We start from the raw sequence: 20327 nt of genomic DNA, 5'->3' as shown, positions 1-20327 counted from the left end.
AGTGTTGTTACTCTCAATGCACCTTCTTTTTCTGCTTTCAGCTGCTCCCGTTAGGGGTTGCCACAGCGAATCATCTTTTTCCATATTACTCTCACTGCACCACCTGGAGTATTTACATCACTGTATCTGAGTGGTGAATCACAGCAGCAGCAGATCAGGAAGAGAATCTATACTAATAAAAGGCAAAGCCCTCACTCACTCACTCACTCATCACTAATTCTCCAACTTCCCGTGTAGGTAGAAGGCTGAAATTTGGTAGATAAACAGGTTTCATTTCAAAATTCTACGCGTAACAGTCATAACGTCGACAACATCCGCCATGTTGAACTTTCTTATTTATGGCCGCATCTTCACGAAATTTGGTAGGCGGCTTCCCAGCACTAACCGAAACCAATGTACATACTTATTTTGGTGGTATGACGCCACTGTCTGCCACTGGCTGCCATATTGAACTTTCCAACGGTCTTTGTTACTTATGGGCCCATCTTCAAGAAATTTGATACGCGGGTTCCCAACACTAACTGAATCCTACTTACGTACATATATATATCCATAGCCTGCAGCTCGGTCACCGTGAGAGGCGCCGTTGGGTCCCCCATCCCAACGCCTCCCACATTGTTGGCTACCTGCCTATTAAAGGCTGTCCGTCGATCCGGTCTCTACATTCCCTTCCTTGCTTCGCCACAGGATTCACATCTCCCTTCTGATAACTACAGCCTTTTTATTTAACTCATGGCTTCTCTGCTGGTTTATTGTTCGTTTATTATGATTATATTTATTGTGTAGGTATTTTAGACTTACTTTTCATTGTTCAGGTACCCATTTCCTTTATTGTTCCAACCGTACCTCCATTAACATGTCTATCAAGGTGATCACCATCGATCAAAGAACTGTCACTTACCGAGTGGTTTCCATGCCTGGAGGTGCCGCCTGCCTTTTCCATTCTCTTTGTTACATATTGCACGGCCATATCAGGCTCTCTCTTGATATCCTGAGGAACATTGTGTCTTATGTATTGAATGACTGGGACAAGTTGAAGGTGTGGAGTGATGACGGTACAGGAGATAATTATACAACACAGGAGCACTATAAGAGTGAAATACTTAAGCCCTTCACCTATGGTTCTGCATGTTAGTTGATGGCTGCCGCTGAATTGTTCGGTTGTCACTTTCAAGTGTACTGAATTGGCCAAATATTTTACACCTTTCGACAACCGCCAATGCCTCTTAAATATCTTAGATTCACAGGTGACGATTTCAGTAGTGGACACTTTGATGTTTATGAATGTTTAAACTCTCAAAAGCTGGATGTGAATTTATTGATGAAACTGGTTGTATGCTTACAACGCTTGACAGATGCCAAATGTCACTTCAACACAAGTCCTGCAAATACTGTCATAATTGAAACAAACCATGAAACTCAAACTGATTATGACAGCAGCAATCCAAGCTGTGAGATTTGAGACAAGATTACTTTTCACATGGCCAACTGTACGCTGCATGCTCAAGAGTAAGCTCAGCGCAGAGCTTGGTCATATTACAACCGGAGGGCCGCACTGACAATGTGGTATACAAAGAGATCCAGTTCAGAAACAGTTTCATCCCAAGAACTTTAAACACAGTCAATCAGTCCATCAAGTGCTCCTTGTAGAACTGTTTGTATTTATAAGTACAATTACCTCACTGTAAACTTGCACTTCAGTTACATTATTGCACAACCTGCGCCACTTTATAAAGCGCGTATGTACGTATGATGATGATTCATTTTTAAGATGAAATGCAGCAAAAAATGTTGATTATATTATACCGATTAAACTAACTTCATTTAAATAATCTGTATATTTTAATAATTAAACATGTGAGGACACATTGCCGCAGCGCTAGCTAGTTCACAGATTGATCCTATTTGATTGCTGTATGCTGGAAGGATAGATGGATAGAATAATTACAAACGTACTACGTAGATATTTCAATGTTACTTAAAAGTTTTGAAGAATCATCATTGTAAGCTTACAGATGGCTTAACGTCTATTACAGTGCTGATTGTGTGGCGATTGGGTATTTGGAGAAAGAAAAGGACAGGAATTGGGGGTAAGTACGTTTGAAAGAGACAGTACCGCCACCATGTTCCTATATTTAATAACATGCTTTTATTCCTATCATCATGAGAAAGATATCATGTATACATCTCAGTATTTTAACTATTCAGACAGCTGTAATATCATGAATATAATGGATTCTGTGTCCTGTTGGAGGAAGAGAAACCCGATTTAAGAACCATGTAGTGATTCACACACAGAGCACAAAGAACATCAAATGCAAAACAAAGCATTTAACGTGTTACTTTAGTTACGATGGGATTTGAGAAACTAGTAAATTTATTGATTTTAAGATGAAGTTTATTATGTTCTACTTTAATGACAAAATAAACTACGTGATTAAAGTGGAAATTTCGAGATTAAAGTTGACATTTCCTGCTTTTTACCCCACTCTGTGCCTATTTTTTTTTTCTCTGTACCCTAATAAGCTTTCATATGACACTCAGACGTTGGGCTACGACTCACCTTTTCAGGGTGACTTGAATATGTGACAACTTCTTTTTTATTTTGGGTACTGTGAGACTTTGTGGACTTCAGCTTTTGAGTTTCTCCAACACTCTGTCACTCGATCAACTTCCTTTTGTTGATTATACCACTGTTTAAACCAACAAATAGTAAGTTTTTCCTTGCCTCCACTTGGTATTCGCTAAAATTCTTATATTTTCCCCCGTGCTTTTCCCATTGTCTTTTCACAGGCTGAGCTTAACAGCTATTTATATTGATTTGCACATTCATAGAGGCATAATTTTGGGAGGAGTTGGGGCGGGACAGAAGGCACATGCATGAGCGTTACTTTTCACACTGACCGGGATTTATGTAGCGGAAGAACGTGTAAGTTGGAGTACGCACAGATTCCTGAATCTAGATTTTTCTGTGCGAAAGCACATTTCGGTTTTTGTGCTTACGTCATGTTATAGTGTGAATTCTACGCATGGTGTTACGCATGAGACCCCAGGTCTTTGGAGTCCTGATGCTTCCTATCTTGCTATATGGCTGCGGGATTTGGATGCTATCCAGTGGCCTGAGACAAAGATTGGACTCCTTTAGTATGTTGTCTCTCCGGAAAATCCTTGAGTCTCGAATAAGGCACATTACCTGCATTGTGAGGGAGTGTCAGTTACGATACTGTGGACATGTGGTGTGTTTCCCGGCTAGTAAGATCCTCATTGTTGGGGACCCGAGTGGCTGGACCAGACCAAAGGGTCGCCCACATAACACCACGTAACAAGTAGAGGGTCATTTCTGGAGGGTGGGACTGGACCGCGTGTCTGCCTAGGGGGTTGCAAACCAGGAACCAGTTGTTTCATCGTGTAGTGGGTGCGCCAATGCACTGTACCAGTGCATGCTCCCCAACTTGACTTGATTTTATAATTGTTATTCATTGTTTATGCGGAGTCAAGCAGCTCAATTATGGCTTATGTAAGGACCTAGTATGCCTCAGAAAATTAGATTTTTTTTTTTGCTTTTTCTCTTCTTGATCAGGTTTGGGATATTTTGCTTATGTTCATGTTTCCCAGCTTTATGATTTTTTTACATTCTAAGCATTATGTATTATGAATTTCAGAGTGTGATCTTTTGCTTTTTTTCAGGGTTCAATTTTTTTTTTTTTTAAATTAATTTTATTGCAATCCATACAAAGCAATCAAGTTTTTACAAAAAGAAAAATTGAGTTAAGAACAGATCGATCCCCACCCCTGAGAGAGAGAGCAAGCCAAACGGCATGAAATTTAAGGCTTGTAAACTAAATTAATAAATTCTCTGTGCTTTATGAGCTTATTTTAAAATATTACTGATTAGATCCTGCCATGTTTTGAAAAAAGTCTGTACGGATCCTCTAACTGAGTATTTGATTTTTTCCAATTTCAAATAATATAACACATCGGTTTCCCACTGACTTAAAGAGGAGAGTTTGGGTTCTTCCAGTTTATCAGAATAAGTCTGTGTGCCAAAAGTGTATTGAATGCAATCACAATTTGTTTGTCTTTCTCCACTTTAAGCCCCTCTGGAAGAACCCCAAACACAGCTGTTAATGGGTTAGCAGGGATTGTAAGACCAATGCTGTCTGTAAGGTAATTAAAATTTTGTCCAGAATAATGTTAATTTGGTGCAGGCCCAGAACATGTGACCCAGTGAGGCTGGGACTTGGTTGCAACGTTCGCAGGTTGGATCATGCCCTGGAAACATTTTGGAGAGTTTTAGTCAGACAGATGTGCTTGATATATAATTTTAAGTTGTATAATTGTGTGCTTTGCGCATATGGAGCTTGAGTGAATTCTCTGCATTGCTACTTTCCACTCCTTTTCTGATATATTAATTGAGAGATCTTTTCCCAGTGTCCTCTTGGATCTTTGAAAGGAGGGATTGTAAAATGATTTTATATATTGTAGAGATGGAGTCTAAGTCCTTGAGATTGAGCAATATTTTTCCAGCATGGATGAGGGTGCAAGATGAGGAAAATCTGGAAGGTTCTGTTTAACAAAGTTCCTGATTTGAAGATAGTGAAAGAAATGTGTAGCTGGAATGTTAAATTTGGAATGTAATTGTTCATAGGATGCAAAGACGTTGTCTATATAAAGATCTCTAAGCAAGTTAATTCCAAATTTTTCCAGATATTAAAACTGCATATGTTTGTGAAGGTTGAAAGAGGTGGTTCTCTTGCAGAGGTGCCACAGATAGAAGCTTCTCCGTCTTAAAATGCTTTCTACATTGGTTCCAGATTCTAAGTGAGTGGAGCACAATTGGGTTATTTGTATATTGCCGATAACGTGTGTTTATTGGAGCACAGAGCAAGGAATACAAAGAAGTACTGCAGGATTTTACTTCTATTGCGGTCCAAGCCTGTGTATGTTCTTCTATTTGTGTCCAGGTTCTTATCGCCTGTATATTTGCTGCCCAGTAATAAAACTGGAAGTTAGGTAGAGCCATGCCCCTTCTGCCTTTTGTCTTTGTAGGGTCGCTCTTTTGATGCGTGGATGTTTTGAATTCCAAATAAATGAGGTTATTGTTGAATCTAATTGCTTAAAGAATGATTTATTAATGTATATTGGATGTTTTGAAATAAAAAGGAGCTTAGGAAGAATATTCATCTTAACAGTGTTAATTCTTCCAGCTAGTGTGAGATGAAGGGTTGACCATCTATGCAAGTCTTGTTTAATTTTTTCCATGCAGACGAAAATTTTGTTGATAAAGAGCTTTATGTTTACTTGTGATGTTTACCCTAGGTATTTAAACTGTTCTGCAATGATAAAAGGTAGGGTATCTAATCTAATATTATATGCTTGAGAATTCACTGGAAAGAGTACACTTTTATTCAGATTAATTCTGAGACCAGAGATCTTTTGAAATTCTGTGAGTGCTGCTAAGACTGCAGGCACAGAATTTTCTGGTCCATATATACAGTACCATATCATCTGCATATAATGAGATTTTCTGTTCCAGTCCTTCTCTGCTAATCCCCTTTATCTGATCAGTATTTCGACAATGTATTGCCAGTGGTTCAATGGCAATGCAAACAGCAGCGGTGACAAGGGCATCCTTGTCTAGTGCCACGTTCTAGTTTAAAGTAGTCTGAGCAAATGTTATTGATGCAAACTGAAGCTTCTGGGTTAGTATACAGTAATTTAATCCATGCACAAATGTTGGGCCAAACCCAAACTTCTCCAATGTAGTAAAAGGTATTTCCATTCAATCATGTCAATGCTTTTTCTGCATCCAATGATAATAATATTTCTGGGGTGTTTGATTTAGTTGGTGAGTATATTACATTAAACAGGCTCGAAGATTTGAAGATAAGTGTCGGCCCCTAATAAATCCAGTTTGGTCTTGTGATATTACCGAGGGGAGCACTTTCTCCATCCTTCTAGCTATGATTTTAGAGAGTATTTTAACGTCGTTATTCAGAAGTGAAATTGGTCTGTATGATGCACATTGTAATAAGTCCTTATTTTGTTTTGGAAAAACAGTGATTAGTGCTTGGCAAAAGGTTTGTGGAAGAGATTGGTTATCTCTGGCTTCTGTAAATGTTGCTAATAGGAGAGGAGCTAGCTGAGCGGAGAATTTCTTGTAAAATTCTGCAGAGTAGCCATCAGGGCCTGCTGCTTTCCCACCTTGGAGTGACTTTATAGCATCTAGTAATTCTGATAATGCCAGAGGTTTATCAAGTTCCTCCACACTAAAAGTGTCTATTTGTGGTATCTGTAATGTATCCAGAAATGCATTAGATTGTGTATTGTCTTCTTTAAACTCAGTAGTATATAGGGATTTATAGTAGTATCTGAAAGTGTGCATTATATTTTTGTGTTCGACGATTTTATCTCCGTTCGTGTTGGCGATTAACCGAGATTGTGTTGCGCACTTCTTGCTTGTGAATTTGTTGAGCTAAAAGCTTATTAGCTTTCTCTCCATGTTCATAGTAATGATGTCTGGATTTGTAAATTAGTTGTTCAGTTTCTTTAGTTGTCAAGAGGTTTAATTCTGAATGTAGAGCCTGCCTCCTCCTATGTAGAGTCTCGCTTGGTAGTCTGGCATGTTCTTCATCTATTTTAGTAATTTTGCTTTTTATCTCTGCTACTTTCTTGGCACAATTAAAGTCCCCAGCCATTATAACTTTATGAGTGTTCAGATTGGGAATGGATGCAAATAAATTTTGTATAAATTCTTTATCATCAACATTAGGTGCATAAACATTTATCAAGATCATTTTACAGTTAGATAAGTCTCCGATGATCATTACATATCTCCTGTCAGGATCCAATTCTACATCTGATGCTACAAATGGTACTGTTCTATGTATGAGAATTCCCACACTTCTTCGTAAAACTAGAATGGAACATTTGACCAGTCCAGTCTTTTTGCAGCCGGAACTGATCCTTGCTTAGCCCCTTATCATTCGGGGTCATTTTTGCTAAATCGCTTGTAATTCGACCTCTCCAAATTAGAATCATTGCTGTTATTGAACTATCTGGAGTATAAACACATGTTTGGTCTCTTTGTAAAGGTAACATTCTCTAGTTTCACCCTTAGTAGTCAGAATCACTGTAGGTGTGACTGATCAAAAGTTATGCACATTAGAACTCACAAAAAAAACGAATTTTTTTGTTCTCGCCTAAGTTTTTTTATGAAAATAAAGGAAAATAAAGCTGCAGTAGGTAGGTGGGGACAGAAACACACTATGTACCAACAGAATAACTTGTTGACTACTCAAATTTCATTATTTTGAAAAGAATACCTGTAAAAATGACATTTTTTACACCAGTTTTTATGTGGGCATGCCCAGGGGCTTTTAGAGGACCATTATCCACATTTTGGAACATATGGAAAAGTGTAATAACTTTTGAATGCTTCAACCCACATATATCAATAAGGGCTCTACTGAAAGCTTACACCTAAAGGAATCTATATCTACACACAGTGTCACTCTATTAGTTATGGAAATTCATGTTCCATAATAAAAACAATAAAAAATACACATTTCTATGTAAAATAGTCAATACAAGTTATGGGCCAAAAATATATTTATATTTTTTATTTTTTACTTTTTTTTTTTATAAAATGCACACAAACTATATATATTTCTTTTACAAACTGTTACAACACAGCTCAGCGTTTTTCCATGTGCCACTTGATGGCAGCAATCACTAGCAAGCAGAAAGCACAAGGCGGCACGTCGCTCTCTCCCATTATACCTCCCGTGTGCCGGTTGAATACTTTTGCAACGCGTACATGCATCTATTATTTAATCGAGCGTTTATTTACGTTTAAACTTCTACTTTTATTCATATTTAAACTGCGAAAAAACTTGGCGAAATCACAATAAACAACCACGCACCAACTCTGCAGACTGGCACAAATGCCACCTTCATGCAGCCCCGATCGTTTTGTTTACAAGTTAGTATAGCAAGTTACATATCAAAATGCTCGGCTGCTCATTGGCTGTAAGTTTTGAGTGTCAGTCACAGTGTCCAATCAAACTGGTAGATTCTACCAGAGTTCAGAGCTATACGTCACCCTGCAAGCTTTCTGTGACACTGGTTGGCTATACGAGGTGCCAGTCAACCCCAGACCCGTCGTAATTGGCCAACTTAGGTGTCTTTCGAAAGCTAACACTTCCGTGTTTCATGTGGTAGCATGGTTATCGCCGACAGAAACAAATTACGTCTAATATGAGCAATATAAGTGAAAAAAAATTACTTAGGTGGTCTCAAGTTATGAAACGTTTTCTGGAGTTATTGTCCCTTTGAGAATATATCGTGTGTTTTGGACCTAAATCGTTTTACTGGATTATATTCGCTGGAGCCTTACGGACACAATGGGATCAATACTGCTCGGAAATATTGATGTTTGACTTGCAGGGGGTCTTCAAAGGTAGGCACAGTCAACTCTTAAAAGTATGTACTTCTCTGTAAAAAAGGCTTTAGTGTCAGTGCTGTGGTTGTTGTGTGTCAAAATGGTTTATATCATCGGAAAGACGAGACTTTGAAGTTTCATTTGATGGGTAGGGTGTCGAGATGCATGGCAGATGGGCATGCACACATTACTGTAACGTTTTTGAACCGTTGTTATGTCCCGGGATTGGTACGTGTGCACGTTAAGAGCTAAGTGGGTCTCCTGTAAAAATACTATTTTAGCATTTAGACCTGTTAAGCGAGAGAGTACTTTCTTTCTCTTTAATTCGTGATTCAGGCCTTTAACATTCCAACTTACGAAGTTAACTGTCCCATCATGGAGACACTGATTCTAAGTTTTTGATGTCATTTTATAGTCTTAACTAGAAGTGAGACAGCTTCAGCCTTAATTTCCTATTTCCCCTAGAGTTGTTGCCATACACCTTATTATTACGTTGGTAGTTATAATTATAAAGATTAAGAGGATAGATTAGGTATAGATCAAGCCCGCTCTCTTTCTCTCCCCCCATAACCCCCCACCCTGCCTTTTTGCCTCCCCAAGTGAGGCTAAAGTCCACTTCACACAGTCCCAGTCCTCTGACATACCCAGAGACAGAGCACGTCCAAAGTAAAACAAGCCCCCATACAGCGGCGTTTTAGGGTTAAAAGATAGAGATATCTATTACCAATATAGTCTAAAAAAAACAAAAAAAAAAAAACGAATTTTGCGCTTAAAATATATATATAGTCTTCAGCAATTTTAGTGCATTAAGATGATACACCTAGATAATAAACCCGGGGGATGGTGTTAAAAATGTGTCCAGAATAAGCATAGCAAGTCTTAATGCAGTAATAGCAATAACAATAAACCAAGGGTATGATATTGAACAGTCTCATTTAGGGTAGAGATGAAATAATTAGCTACAAAAAAAAAAAAGAAAGAAAAAAGAGAAAAAAGAAAAAGTAAAACATAAACAGATAGCGCCCTAGTAATACTAAGTAATAATGAGAATATATGACAATATATGCTGATAAAAACCTGTATTTTAAACAAATAGATCAGACAGTAGATTATTAATCCTTGCTTTATCATTAACCGCCATGACTCACTATTATGTATCAGAATATTCCCGGGATCAGCTTTCTTAATTCCTTTTCTGCTTCTTCCTTGCTAGCGAAGACATAGAATTGACCCTGCCATTCCACTTCCAGTTTTGACGGATACAAGAGGTTGTATTTGACGCTGGCTTGCCATAACCACTGTTTAATGTTGTAGAAGGCTGCGTGTTTAGTAGCTGTTGCTGGGGAGAAGTCAGGGAAGATACGAATGTGGTTATTTTCATATATAATATCTTCCTTGTTTCTGAGGAGTGCCATCAAGTCTAGCTAAAATGATGATCTTTCAAAATGAATTATAAAAAAAAAAATATAAAAATTATGGTCTGGGTCTAACGTTGTTTGATCCACGTACGCGGTAAGCCGCTGCTATCTCGGATTCTGCTTTAAAGTCGTCCCCAATTATTTTAGAAGAAAGTTCAGCTGCGAATTTCACAGGGTTTGAACTTTCTCAATTCTCAGGCAGACCTTCAATTCTGACATTATACCTTCTGCTTCCATCTTCCAAAGCAGCCAGTCTGTCTCCGAGTTTTTTGTATTCGGAGCTGACATTTACTGCTTTTTTGTCGGCACTGGCAGCTAAATTTTCAGCTATTTCAATCCGAGTCGTGAATGTCTCCTTGAGATCCTCCAATTGATCAGTAAGCGTGCTCAGTTTAACCGAGTTTTCCTGAATGTGCTATTCAATTTTACCCAGCTCCTGTCGCAGCTCAAGTTGCATCTCTTGTCGCAGCCTTTCATTAGCCTGTTGCAATTCCAGCCACTGCGTTTCATTTGCCTGCTGGAATTCCTGTTGCAGCCATTCATTTGCCTGTTTCAACTCCTGTCTCACCTCCTGTCTCATTTTTTCATTTGCCTTTACCCTTGCTTTCTCATTAGCCTTCTCGCTTTTCTTTATTTCTTGCATGAGCTCAGCGAGCATCACCTGCAGTTTAGACATTTCAATTGTGCTTTCTTGTACCATAGATGAAGCAGCAGACTCTACTGTAGCCGGTGTCACCGCTGCTCCCGGCTCGCGTGGAGTAATTGAAGCCGCGGACTTCAAGGCCTTTTCCAGTTTCAGGTGATCTTCTCCGATCGGCGAGCTATCGAGATCTGCACTCACAATCGTACCTTCACTCCCCTTTTCGCTCTCAGCCGGCGACAATGTAGCGGACCGTGGTCCCGAGGAGTGTGTACTTTCGCCCATCTGATCCAGGTCTGTCTCTAAAAGGCCGTATCTTGAACTAGGGCTTGCTGATCTTAGCTTGGGTGTAGCTTTAGTTTTCGATTCTTTCGGACCCCCCTTCTTTTTAGCCATGTTTATATGTGCTTACATATACTGTAGCAGTCCCTCTCGGGTTGAATAAATACAGGATATCTCAGGATAATAAGCAAATAATATGAAAAATAACACCGCTGCTAGCGGAGCTCCTCTTCAGACGTCCATCTCTTGCATCGGACGAGACCAAATCGGTTACGATACTGTGGACATGTGGTGTGTTTCCCCAAAGGTGATCCGGCTAGTAAGATCCTCATTGTTGGGGACCCGAGTGGCTGGACCAGACCAAAGGGTCGCCCACATAACACCACGTAACAAGTAGAGGGTCATTTCTGGAGGGTGGGACTGGACCGCGTGTCTGCCTGGGGGGTTGTAAACAAGGAACCAGTTGTTTCATCGTGTAGTGGGTGCGGCAACACACTTTACCAGTGCATGCTCCCTAACTTGACTTGATTTTATAATTGTTATTCATTGTTTATGTGGAGTCAAGCAGCTCAATTATCACTTATGTAAGGACCTAGTATGCCTCAGAAAATTAGATTTTTTTTTTGCTTTTTCTCTTCTTGGTCATTTTTGGGTTATTTTGCTTATGTTCAGGTTTCCCAGCTTTATGATTTTTTCAATTCTAAGCATTATGTATTATGAATTTCAGAGTGTGATCTTTTGCTTTTTTTTTGGGATCAAATTTTTATTGATATAATGAAAAAGCAAGTATGGTAAAATGAACAAAAACAACCCCCACCACTACCACCAGTACTCCACCTGTAATGGCTAACTAAACAAAAACCCAACAAGAAAAGCTGACAGGTAAACTGGTACATACACAAATAAGATGCAGGAGCATGTGGCAAAGCAAGAAACAAAAGAACAAAGACAGTAGAACAAGAGGAACTGCCTCATGGAGCAACTCCCCAGCCAGCTCTTTACTAACTGAACAGGATAAAGCCAATTATGGATAGTTGAGCTGGAAGAGTTGTTGATCTGTGATGCAGAAAGTTCAAAACAGAGACATATGCATTGCATTTGTCATTACAAGACTCATTACACAAAATCACATAAAGCCTATAGTAATTCTGATGAAAGTGTACATAACAACGAATACTAAAAACAAATTTTAAAAATTCATGATATCAAAGGAGAATGGAAAATGAAAACAGAAGCTTAAGTCAAAAGTACAATTTTTTAAAAGATTTGAGAAAGACTATGAAACCAGTAAATTTGAAGAAGTGGAAGTGGAAGACCAAAGCTGACACCACATTTCATGCAGAGAACAACATCTTTACTTTGATGGTGAAGCATCAATTTATAGGGTGTTTTTATTAATTTGTTTGTTTGTCTGTTTATGTTTTCGCCAAAGTCTAATGATTAGTGAGGAAAACCTATCACATTTCCCCATGGTAGTCCATGACACTCAACATTTCAGCTACATGTTAAAGGGAGATACTTTCTCCATCTTATTTTGTGAATGTGTTTTTTAATACTAACAGCCTTTAAACCTTGGAATGTCATAGGAACCCCAACCCTCTTTTCTATAGGTTCAAGGTCACCCACAAGGTTTTTTTTTGTCCATGGTCAGTTAAAGAATCAGTGTCTGAGTTCAAGAAACAGTTTGCACAAATCCAGCTAATACTACATTGTTAAAACCCAGACTTCATTTTAGTAGACAATATGCATCAAGAGTTGTAAATGTTGATTTATTAAGTGGTTCTCATGGCCAAATGGGGGTAACTTTGAGAAATAAAAAAAAATACAGTAGACACAAGTTAAAGTGTCTGCAATGCAAAACTGCCTAATCCTATTTGCCAATATTTATAATTAATGTGCAAATGTGTCCTGTATGAATATTTGTAACACTGGTTTTATTATTTCCAGAATGGTTTTCTGCCTTCAGCCTGACGCTACAGCTCCTGAAAGATGAAACATGAGGATGAAAGTTTTATGATGGATGAATGGAGGGGTTCCACAAATTAATTTACAGGACATAATTGTCATGAGTTTATATTTTTGTCAAATAAATCTCCCACATTATCTTTATTTCAGGCTTTGCTTTATGATTGTTAAATTATTTTTCTGTTATGCTGTTATGATTTGTATTTATTATCTTTTTTGTCAAAAAACTATCAATTTGTATGTACCAGTATGTTCCTGAAACTCACCTAAGTATGCACAAAAAGCCAGCTAGAGGGGAATTCCAATATCACTCATCTGTATAGAGCCATTTTATTTTGTTTTTTAATATCACCAGAAATCAACTTGAATACCATCTGGCAAGAATGGTAGTTTCATTTTTTTTATTGAATACGGATGATTGCAGCAAAAGTGAAGAGGAACGGCTGTGGATGAATTCATCAGTGGATGCTTAGCAGATTTCTGTGCCTGGGAGCTTAGAGGATCTTTACACAAGTGGAACATTAATATATGTTTAAAGTTATGTTTACCTGGCTGACCTGAGCCAGATAAGAACTGATGAGCTATGCAAATTCCTAACTTTGGAGATGCTGGATTTTTGCTCTAAATTGACAGATACATTTCTATTAAAAATTACAAAAGAATTTCTTCTGGATTATTTCTTGTTCTTACAAGGACAGTAACTGAATCAGGACAATCTATCATTGTATTTCATAATAAGGCTGAACCTGGCCACACTACAAGATGAATTTGCATGCAGTTTGTGTGAGGAACTTGCAGACTTAGTGCAACTGCCTATCCTAATGTGGGAGACCTTCCGTGACAAGACCCAGAAGGTAACTGAGGGTTGTGTTGGTTTAGCCAGAAGGAGGTATTTCATTTCGCAGATCACCCTGGATATCATTGAGAGGAGTTGTAGCGCATGGTTTGATGGCAGCTCTGGTCTGTACCAGGAACTTAGATTGATGGCTGAGGAGGTTCTAAGAGTAGATAAGGAGGCATTTGTTAGAGGAATCTGTGAGCAAGTGACACATCATCTATGGTCTAGTGACCCACGTCCAGCTTACAGAGGAATTGCAGTATCATAGAAGCTGCAGGGATCTTTAGATACACAAAATAAGGTTTGTGTGTCTAGTCCCTCAGAGCAATCTCATTTGTCACTTTGACTTTGGTGTGATTCGTTAGTTTGGCTTTGTTGATTTGACAAAAGAGGAAGTGTAAGTGTAAGACATTCATGGAGGAACAAAGGCTCATGCGAAGAGAGTTGTCTTCAAAGACAGAAAGTATAAAAATGGATAGAAGGTGAGAAAGGGGTCTAGAACATCATGGCAGAGTATGAGCAGGCTTTACTGGAACACGTTTGGGAGATGGAGTGCCAGTGAAGAGACGTTTATGCACATGCAAATATGTAGGAAAGGTACTGAAGGTACACATAGGGCAAGAGATGGTAAACATTTTTAACATTTAGTATTTTATTTTAGAATCCCTGAAGCCTACAACAAAGCTTGTAATCCCAGCCCACCTTAAATCCCTTCACACCTCTCCATCAGTGTCTTTTGTTTTGTAAATGTGTAGATCAGCACAAGCTGCAAACAGACTGATGTCCCATCCCCCTTACCGATGGAGCTCAACTCTCCCAGCTCAAGCCTTGTTTATCTGTGTGAGGTTCCTGGAGTTGTATAGGGTAAATAATATATAATTATTTAGAAAAAACACCTGTCCTTCAACAAAACAGCATGGGTTATAGAGCTCGCCAAGGTATCGTGCAAAGTTCTGTTTGTGATTATGTTTTGTGATGGTCTTTATATAAAAACATTTATATGTTACTTATATAAAAGCCAGAATGTTATTTACCTTGATCTATTTACTTATCTTCCTACAGCGTAAACTCATAAGTAAACTGCAGAGCTTCCTGTGTTTGATCGACATGGGCATGCTGACAAAATACATGTGCAATGCTACTTTTGTATGCGAATGACTATAGCTGCAGGTGGAGGCTCCTGTCGCACTTTATGAAACTTTATGAAAAATTTAAAAGACCACACTGCAGCTGTCCTAGTGTCTCACTGCCTTGTCTCTCTTCCCCCAGACTCCTTCTGCTCCAGTCGGGGCACCCGTGCTGCCGTACCCCTTTGAAGAGGAAGATTTTGTGTGTTCTTTTGACCAGGAGGTGGAGCCGAGGCAACCAGTTCAACAGTTGAGATTTGTGTTTGTTTCACCTGTTCTGGATTCAAGTTTTTGTCTCTTGGAAAACCCTGAGTGCTCCTGTGCAGCTTTGTGACCCAAGCTTGACAGGATGTATGAATGTTAGAATGGACATATTAGAAAGAGACCTAGGCCTCAGAGACCCCAATGTAAGTCAAGGAGATTGGGAAAAGGAAATTACAAAATCTAACTTCTAATTATAATGAGGGCTAAGAGAAGATCCAATGCTGCCTGTAAAATTTCTGTATCAATTCAGAAATAGGAAAATCTAATCAAACTTACCATGGTAGGCAAAGCAACTCCTGTGACTGTGCATACCAGCTTAACTGCACTGCCATAGCAAATGTAACCATCCCGCAATGGAAACTCTCCAGTGTCAGAAGGATCCTCATTAACTGAAAAAATAAACCATTTAATTGTACTTTAGCCTGAAGATAATATGATCTGTTTCTAAGAACAAACAATTCAATAGATTGAGGTGCTGACCGTTTATTTAAAAAATATTAACAGAGCTTCACACACACACTTTTTTAATTCAATTTATAAGAAGGTTAACACTAGAATTACCAGAGCCTACGAAAAAACTTTTATTTAAGACTGCCTGTATAACCGAAGGAAAAAGAAAGCAAGTTACAGTAGGCGATTGATACAACAGCTTGCATGGTGCAATGCTAAGAAGTGCTGATTTCCATTCTGTGCAATATAAAATCATCACATTCAAATATTAATAGTTCACACATACCCAAGGACCACCCATCCCACATTTACGACACGTGTACTTGTTGCAGTGTACACACCTCTCTCTGCTATGGTTCCTATTACACTGAATGAGCACCTGACACTGTACTTTCTTCCCTGGGGGAAGGTCCCACATCAGAGAATTTCCAGTTCCTGCATAAATTCACACCCGGTCTGACGCTGTTCGTTTCAAATAATATTGCATTAGTGCGATGATGTTTTCACATATATTGTCTCTTTCTTTCAGGTGTGTAATAGAAACCACAGCATAGAGAGGAGTGTGTACATTGCCTATTACAGGAAAAGGTGATGGAAAAAGTGCACTTGAATAAAAGTGCACTTTTGTTATACTTTTACACCAACATATGTTCCTGTGTTTGAGCAACACGGGCAGATGGGGAGTGTCTGATTATTGCATATAGCGCCGAAGTTACTGCTCTTTACCATTCTCTCCTCTGCATGTCCTGGAGTACAAAAGAAACAGCATACAGCAACATGCGGGGACTGGCAGGAACACTCAATAAAACTGAACAAAAAGAAAATCAAGTGATGGTGAGATACGAAGAAGGCAGCTTCACCAGCGTTTGTGTGTCAGAACCCTTTGGTGGGCGCATTAGTATGCATCGTGGTACACTGCAGAGCTATAGTGCGTCTTTATGTGAAAACAGCAGTGTGAGATGGGGTTGTATGGATTGATTCTGAACGCAACTGAGAGAATGAAAAGTGAATTTAAAAAATAAACAAACAAAGCTAACCTTTACAAGGATCATAAATTACACCGGCTGTTACAGACTGAAATCAAATGTATGCTTTTGTTCTAAGATAGTAAGAATAAGAACAGTTTACTTCTCAAAATGGAGTAGTGCAGGATCAAACTCACAACCTTTAGATTCCCAGGCGGCAGCTGATTCTATTGCACCACAGAGGCAATTATAATAAATGGGTGTCAATGTCGCATGTTAAGGCGGCTTTTTGTTTCTGCAGTTATATTTTTGAATAAAAGAGCAATTGTTATGTTATATTTGTACCTTTGATATTTGGACTTCAGGCTTCATACATTATATAGTTTATGCCTACATTTTGTCATCTACTACTAGAATATAAAAAACGTTTCTGTTTTAACAATGTGTTTACACAGATTACTGTAAAAACGGAACAGACATGAAATGCGTGTGTTTCAAATAACGATCTATTATTTCCACTCTAAAACTTCACTTCACTCCCAGATACTCAATCAAGGCATGAGCTGAGAGAAGTTCGTGCACGTTCTAAATTGGTGGCGGGATGGAATAGCCGGCTGCTTCTAGCTTCTCTTTATCAGCACATTTAGAGGACAAAGGACGCTGGCAGAGAGGTGTGAAGGGATTTAAGAAGCGATTTAAGGTGGGACGGATTTATGAGTTTTTTCGTAGGCTCTGGTAATTCTAGTGTTAAAGGCCACAATTTTCTTGCATCTTACAGTTGACGGTATCCTTTCTTTTGCTGTGTGAAAGATAAAAATGTTTTACCAATGTAGTGGACAGCTCACTTGTTGAGTTGAGCTCACTTGATCCAAAAAGTTAATTAATTTGGGATTTCATTTCAGGAGTCTAAAGCTGAAATGCAGCAGCACTAATGACTGCACTACCAACAAAAAGGCTTCAAAAAGCCAAGTCTCACAAATACTTATGAACTCATTTTCAACCTTCAAATGTAAACTTAAACTGCATATGTTAAAAATGGCTTTTTCTTTATGATTACAGTGGCTTTGTTTGGTTTTAATTTTTATATCTTCTGTTTTTTTTCTGATGTTTTAAGTTGTTTATAATGTTTTTATTTATTTATTTATTGTTTGTTCGGTGTTCTTGAGTTCTCTGAAAGGCACCTTGTATAAATAAAATGTATTACTATTATTATTAAGTCCTCAAAACAAAGTCCTCATTTGTGCTTTCCATTTTTCTTCTCATTCAGAAGCAGGTGAGCACAGGCTTAGTTGCACTTTGCAAACTTGACTGCATCTCAGCTGAAATAGTAAACTGCTCAAAAAAATTAAAGGAACGCTTTAAAAACACATCAGATCTCAATGGAAAAAATAAATCCTACTGGATATCTATACTGATATAGACTGGGTAATGTGTTAGGAACGAAATGATGCCACATCGTTTGATGGAAATGAAAATGATCAACCTACAGAGCCCTGAATTCAAAGACGCCCCAAAAATCAGAGTGAAAAAATTATGTGGCAGGCTAGTCCATTTTGCCAAAATTTAATTGCAGCAACTCAAAATTGTACGCAGCACTTTGTATGGCCCCTGTGTTCTTGTATACATGCCTGACAACATCGGTGCATGCTTCTAATGAGATGACAGATGGTGTTGTGGGGGATCTCCTCCCAGATCAGGACCAGGGCATCACTGAGCTCCTGGACAGTCTGAGGTGCAACCTGGTGGCATTGGATGGACCAAAACATAATGTCCCAGAGGTGTTCTATTGGATTTAGGTCAGGAAAGTGTGGTGGCCAGTCAATGGTATCAATTCCTTCATCCTCCAGGAACTGCCTGCATACTCTCACCACATGAGGCCAAGAATTGTCGTGCACCAGGAGCCACTGTACCAGCATAGGGTCTGACAATGGGTTCAAGGATTTCATCCTGATACCTAATGGCAGCCAAGGTGCCTTTGTCAAGCCTGTAGCGGTCTGTGTGACCCTCCATGGATATGCCTCCCCAGACAATCATTAACCCACCACCAAACTGCTCATGCTGAATGATGTTACAGGCAGCATAATGTTCTCCATGGCTTCTCAGACCCTTTCACTTCTGTCACGTGCTCAGGGTGAACCTGCTTTCATCTGTAAAAAGCACAGGGCACCAGTGATGCATCTGCCAATTCTGGTATTCTATGGCGAATGCCAATCGAGCTGCATGCTGCTGGGCAGTGAGCTCAGGGCCCATTAGAAGACATGGGGCCCTTGGGTCACCCTCATGAAGTCTTTCTGGTTGTTTGGTCAGAGACATTCACACCAGTGGCCTGCTGGAGGTCATTTTGTAGGGCTCTGGCAGTGCTCATCCTGTTCCTCCTTGCCCAAAGGAGCAGATACTGGTCCTGCTGATGGGTTATGGACCTTCTATGGCCCTCTCCAGCTCTCCTAGAGTAACTGCTTGTCTCCTAGAATCTCCTCCATGCCCTTGAGACTGTGCAGGGAGACACAGCAAACCTTCTGGCAATGACACGTATTGATGTGCCATCCTGGAGAAGTTGGACTACCTGTGCAACCTCTGTAGGGTCCAGGTATCGCCTCATGCTACCAGTAGTGACACTGACTGTAGCCAAATGCAAAACTAGTGAAGAAACAGTCAGAAAAGATGAGGAGGGAAAATGTCAGTGGCCTCCACCTGTTAAACCATTCCTGTTTTGGGGGTCATCTCATTGTTGCCCCTCTAGTGCATCTGTTGTTAATTTCATTAACACCACAGCAACTGAAACTGATTAACAACCCCCTCTGCTACTTAACTGACCAGATTAATATCCCATAAGTTTCATTGACTTTATGCTATACTCTGATTAAAAGGTGTTCCTTTAATTCTGTTGAGCAGTATATATAGAAGGCATACACCATATTATAACTTCATGTGGTCCAACAAGCAGGAAGAAAAGTGGTGTCACTCAAAAATCCCCAGCTTTGGTTGTGCAAAAACTTTTTAGATCATTCAGAAACTTATTAAATTCTGTGCCTAGTGTACCTGATTTTGTATAATTTCATCTTTTTGGGGTAGTTTCTTTTAATATGTATGTGACACATTTGTAGAACAGAATTGGTGAGCTTTGCTGGACTGAATGGCCTGTTCTTGTTAAGCTTTTTCTAATGTTCTAATTAATGGCAGCAAACCCTGAAGTCTATACCCCCAAACAGAATTTGTCCTGGATTATGTGTGTTAAGTGTATGTAAAATTAACCAGGATAAAGGCTAAACATTCATAGATTGGCACCATCATGCAAAAAAGCAGCTAGAATCTTGTTATTGGCAACATTTTCCTGATGGTTGGGTTTCTCTGTATTTCTATAACGTACATTTAAGATCTCTGTCTTGTGTGGCCTGTCTGTTCGTTCACAAAGCACATCTTTATTTCACATTTTTGGTTTTAACTTCTGTGCCCACAAATATATAAAAAGCCTTTTCTCAAATCTGCTGATTCAGTCAGGCTTAGATGGGTGGTCAGAAGTAGATGTGCTGCACTACCCCTCTGATGCACTCACAGAGTCATGTATGCTTTCAGAGTATTTAAAGGAGTGATAAATGCTAACTTCAAACAGTTCCCTACAATTTCCTTTGTGCTGTTCAGATTTTCGCACAACCAGAAGCCTTACCCTTCAAAGGCAATAACAGTGTGCCAAAGATTAATTAGCTGATGTTCATTTACCAAAAGGCAGATTGAATATGTTATCTTCTCTTTAAAAAAATGTTTATGAAAGACTGTATTAAAGAAGTTCTGGAGAACAGTTTAATCAGTAATATAAGTTTACTTGTTTAAGAAGATTATTTTCTTTGTTTCAACAAAATACATTTTTTGACTATTATTTAAATTGAAAACTGAATCATAACAGAAAATACAAGACAAAATAATGATATAAGTACAAT

General features: G+C 38.9%; 1 protein-coding gene across 1 annotated transcript in view; it reads right to left on the bottom strand.

Moving 5' to 3' along the window:
• rbpjl (recombination signal binding protein for immunoglobulin kappa J region-like) overlaps positions 1 to 20327 on the bottom strand; it is a 64478-nt gene that overhangs the window by 17228 nt on the left and 26923 nt on the right. Inside the window, exon 7 of the mRNA XM_039735948.1 lies at positions 15254 to 15366. Within this exon, the coding sequence (XP_039591882.1) occupies positions 15254 to 15366 (113 nt within the window). The remainder of the gene's footprint in view (positions 1 to 15253; positions 15367 to 20327) is intronic.

Source organism: Polypterus senegalus, chromosome 14 (assembly GCF_016835505.1).
Source record: "Polypterus senegalus isolate Bchr_013 chromosome 14, ASM1683550v1, whole genome shotgun sequence".
In the NCBI taxonomy this organism is placed as follows: Eukaryota; Metazoa; Chordata; class Cladistia; order Polypteriformes; family Polypteridae; genus Polypterus; species Polypterus senegalus.
This window is presented reverse-complemented; position numbering and strand designations above follow the sequence as displayed.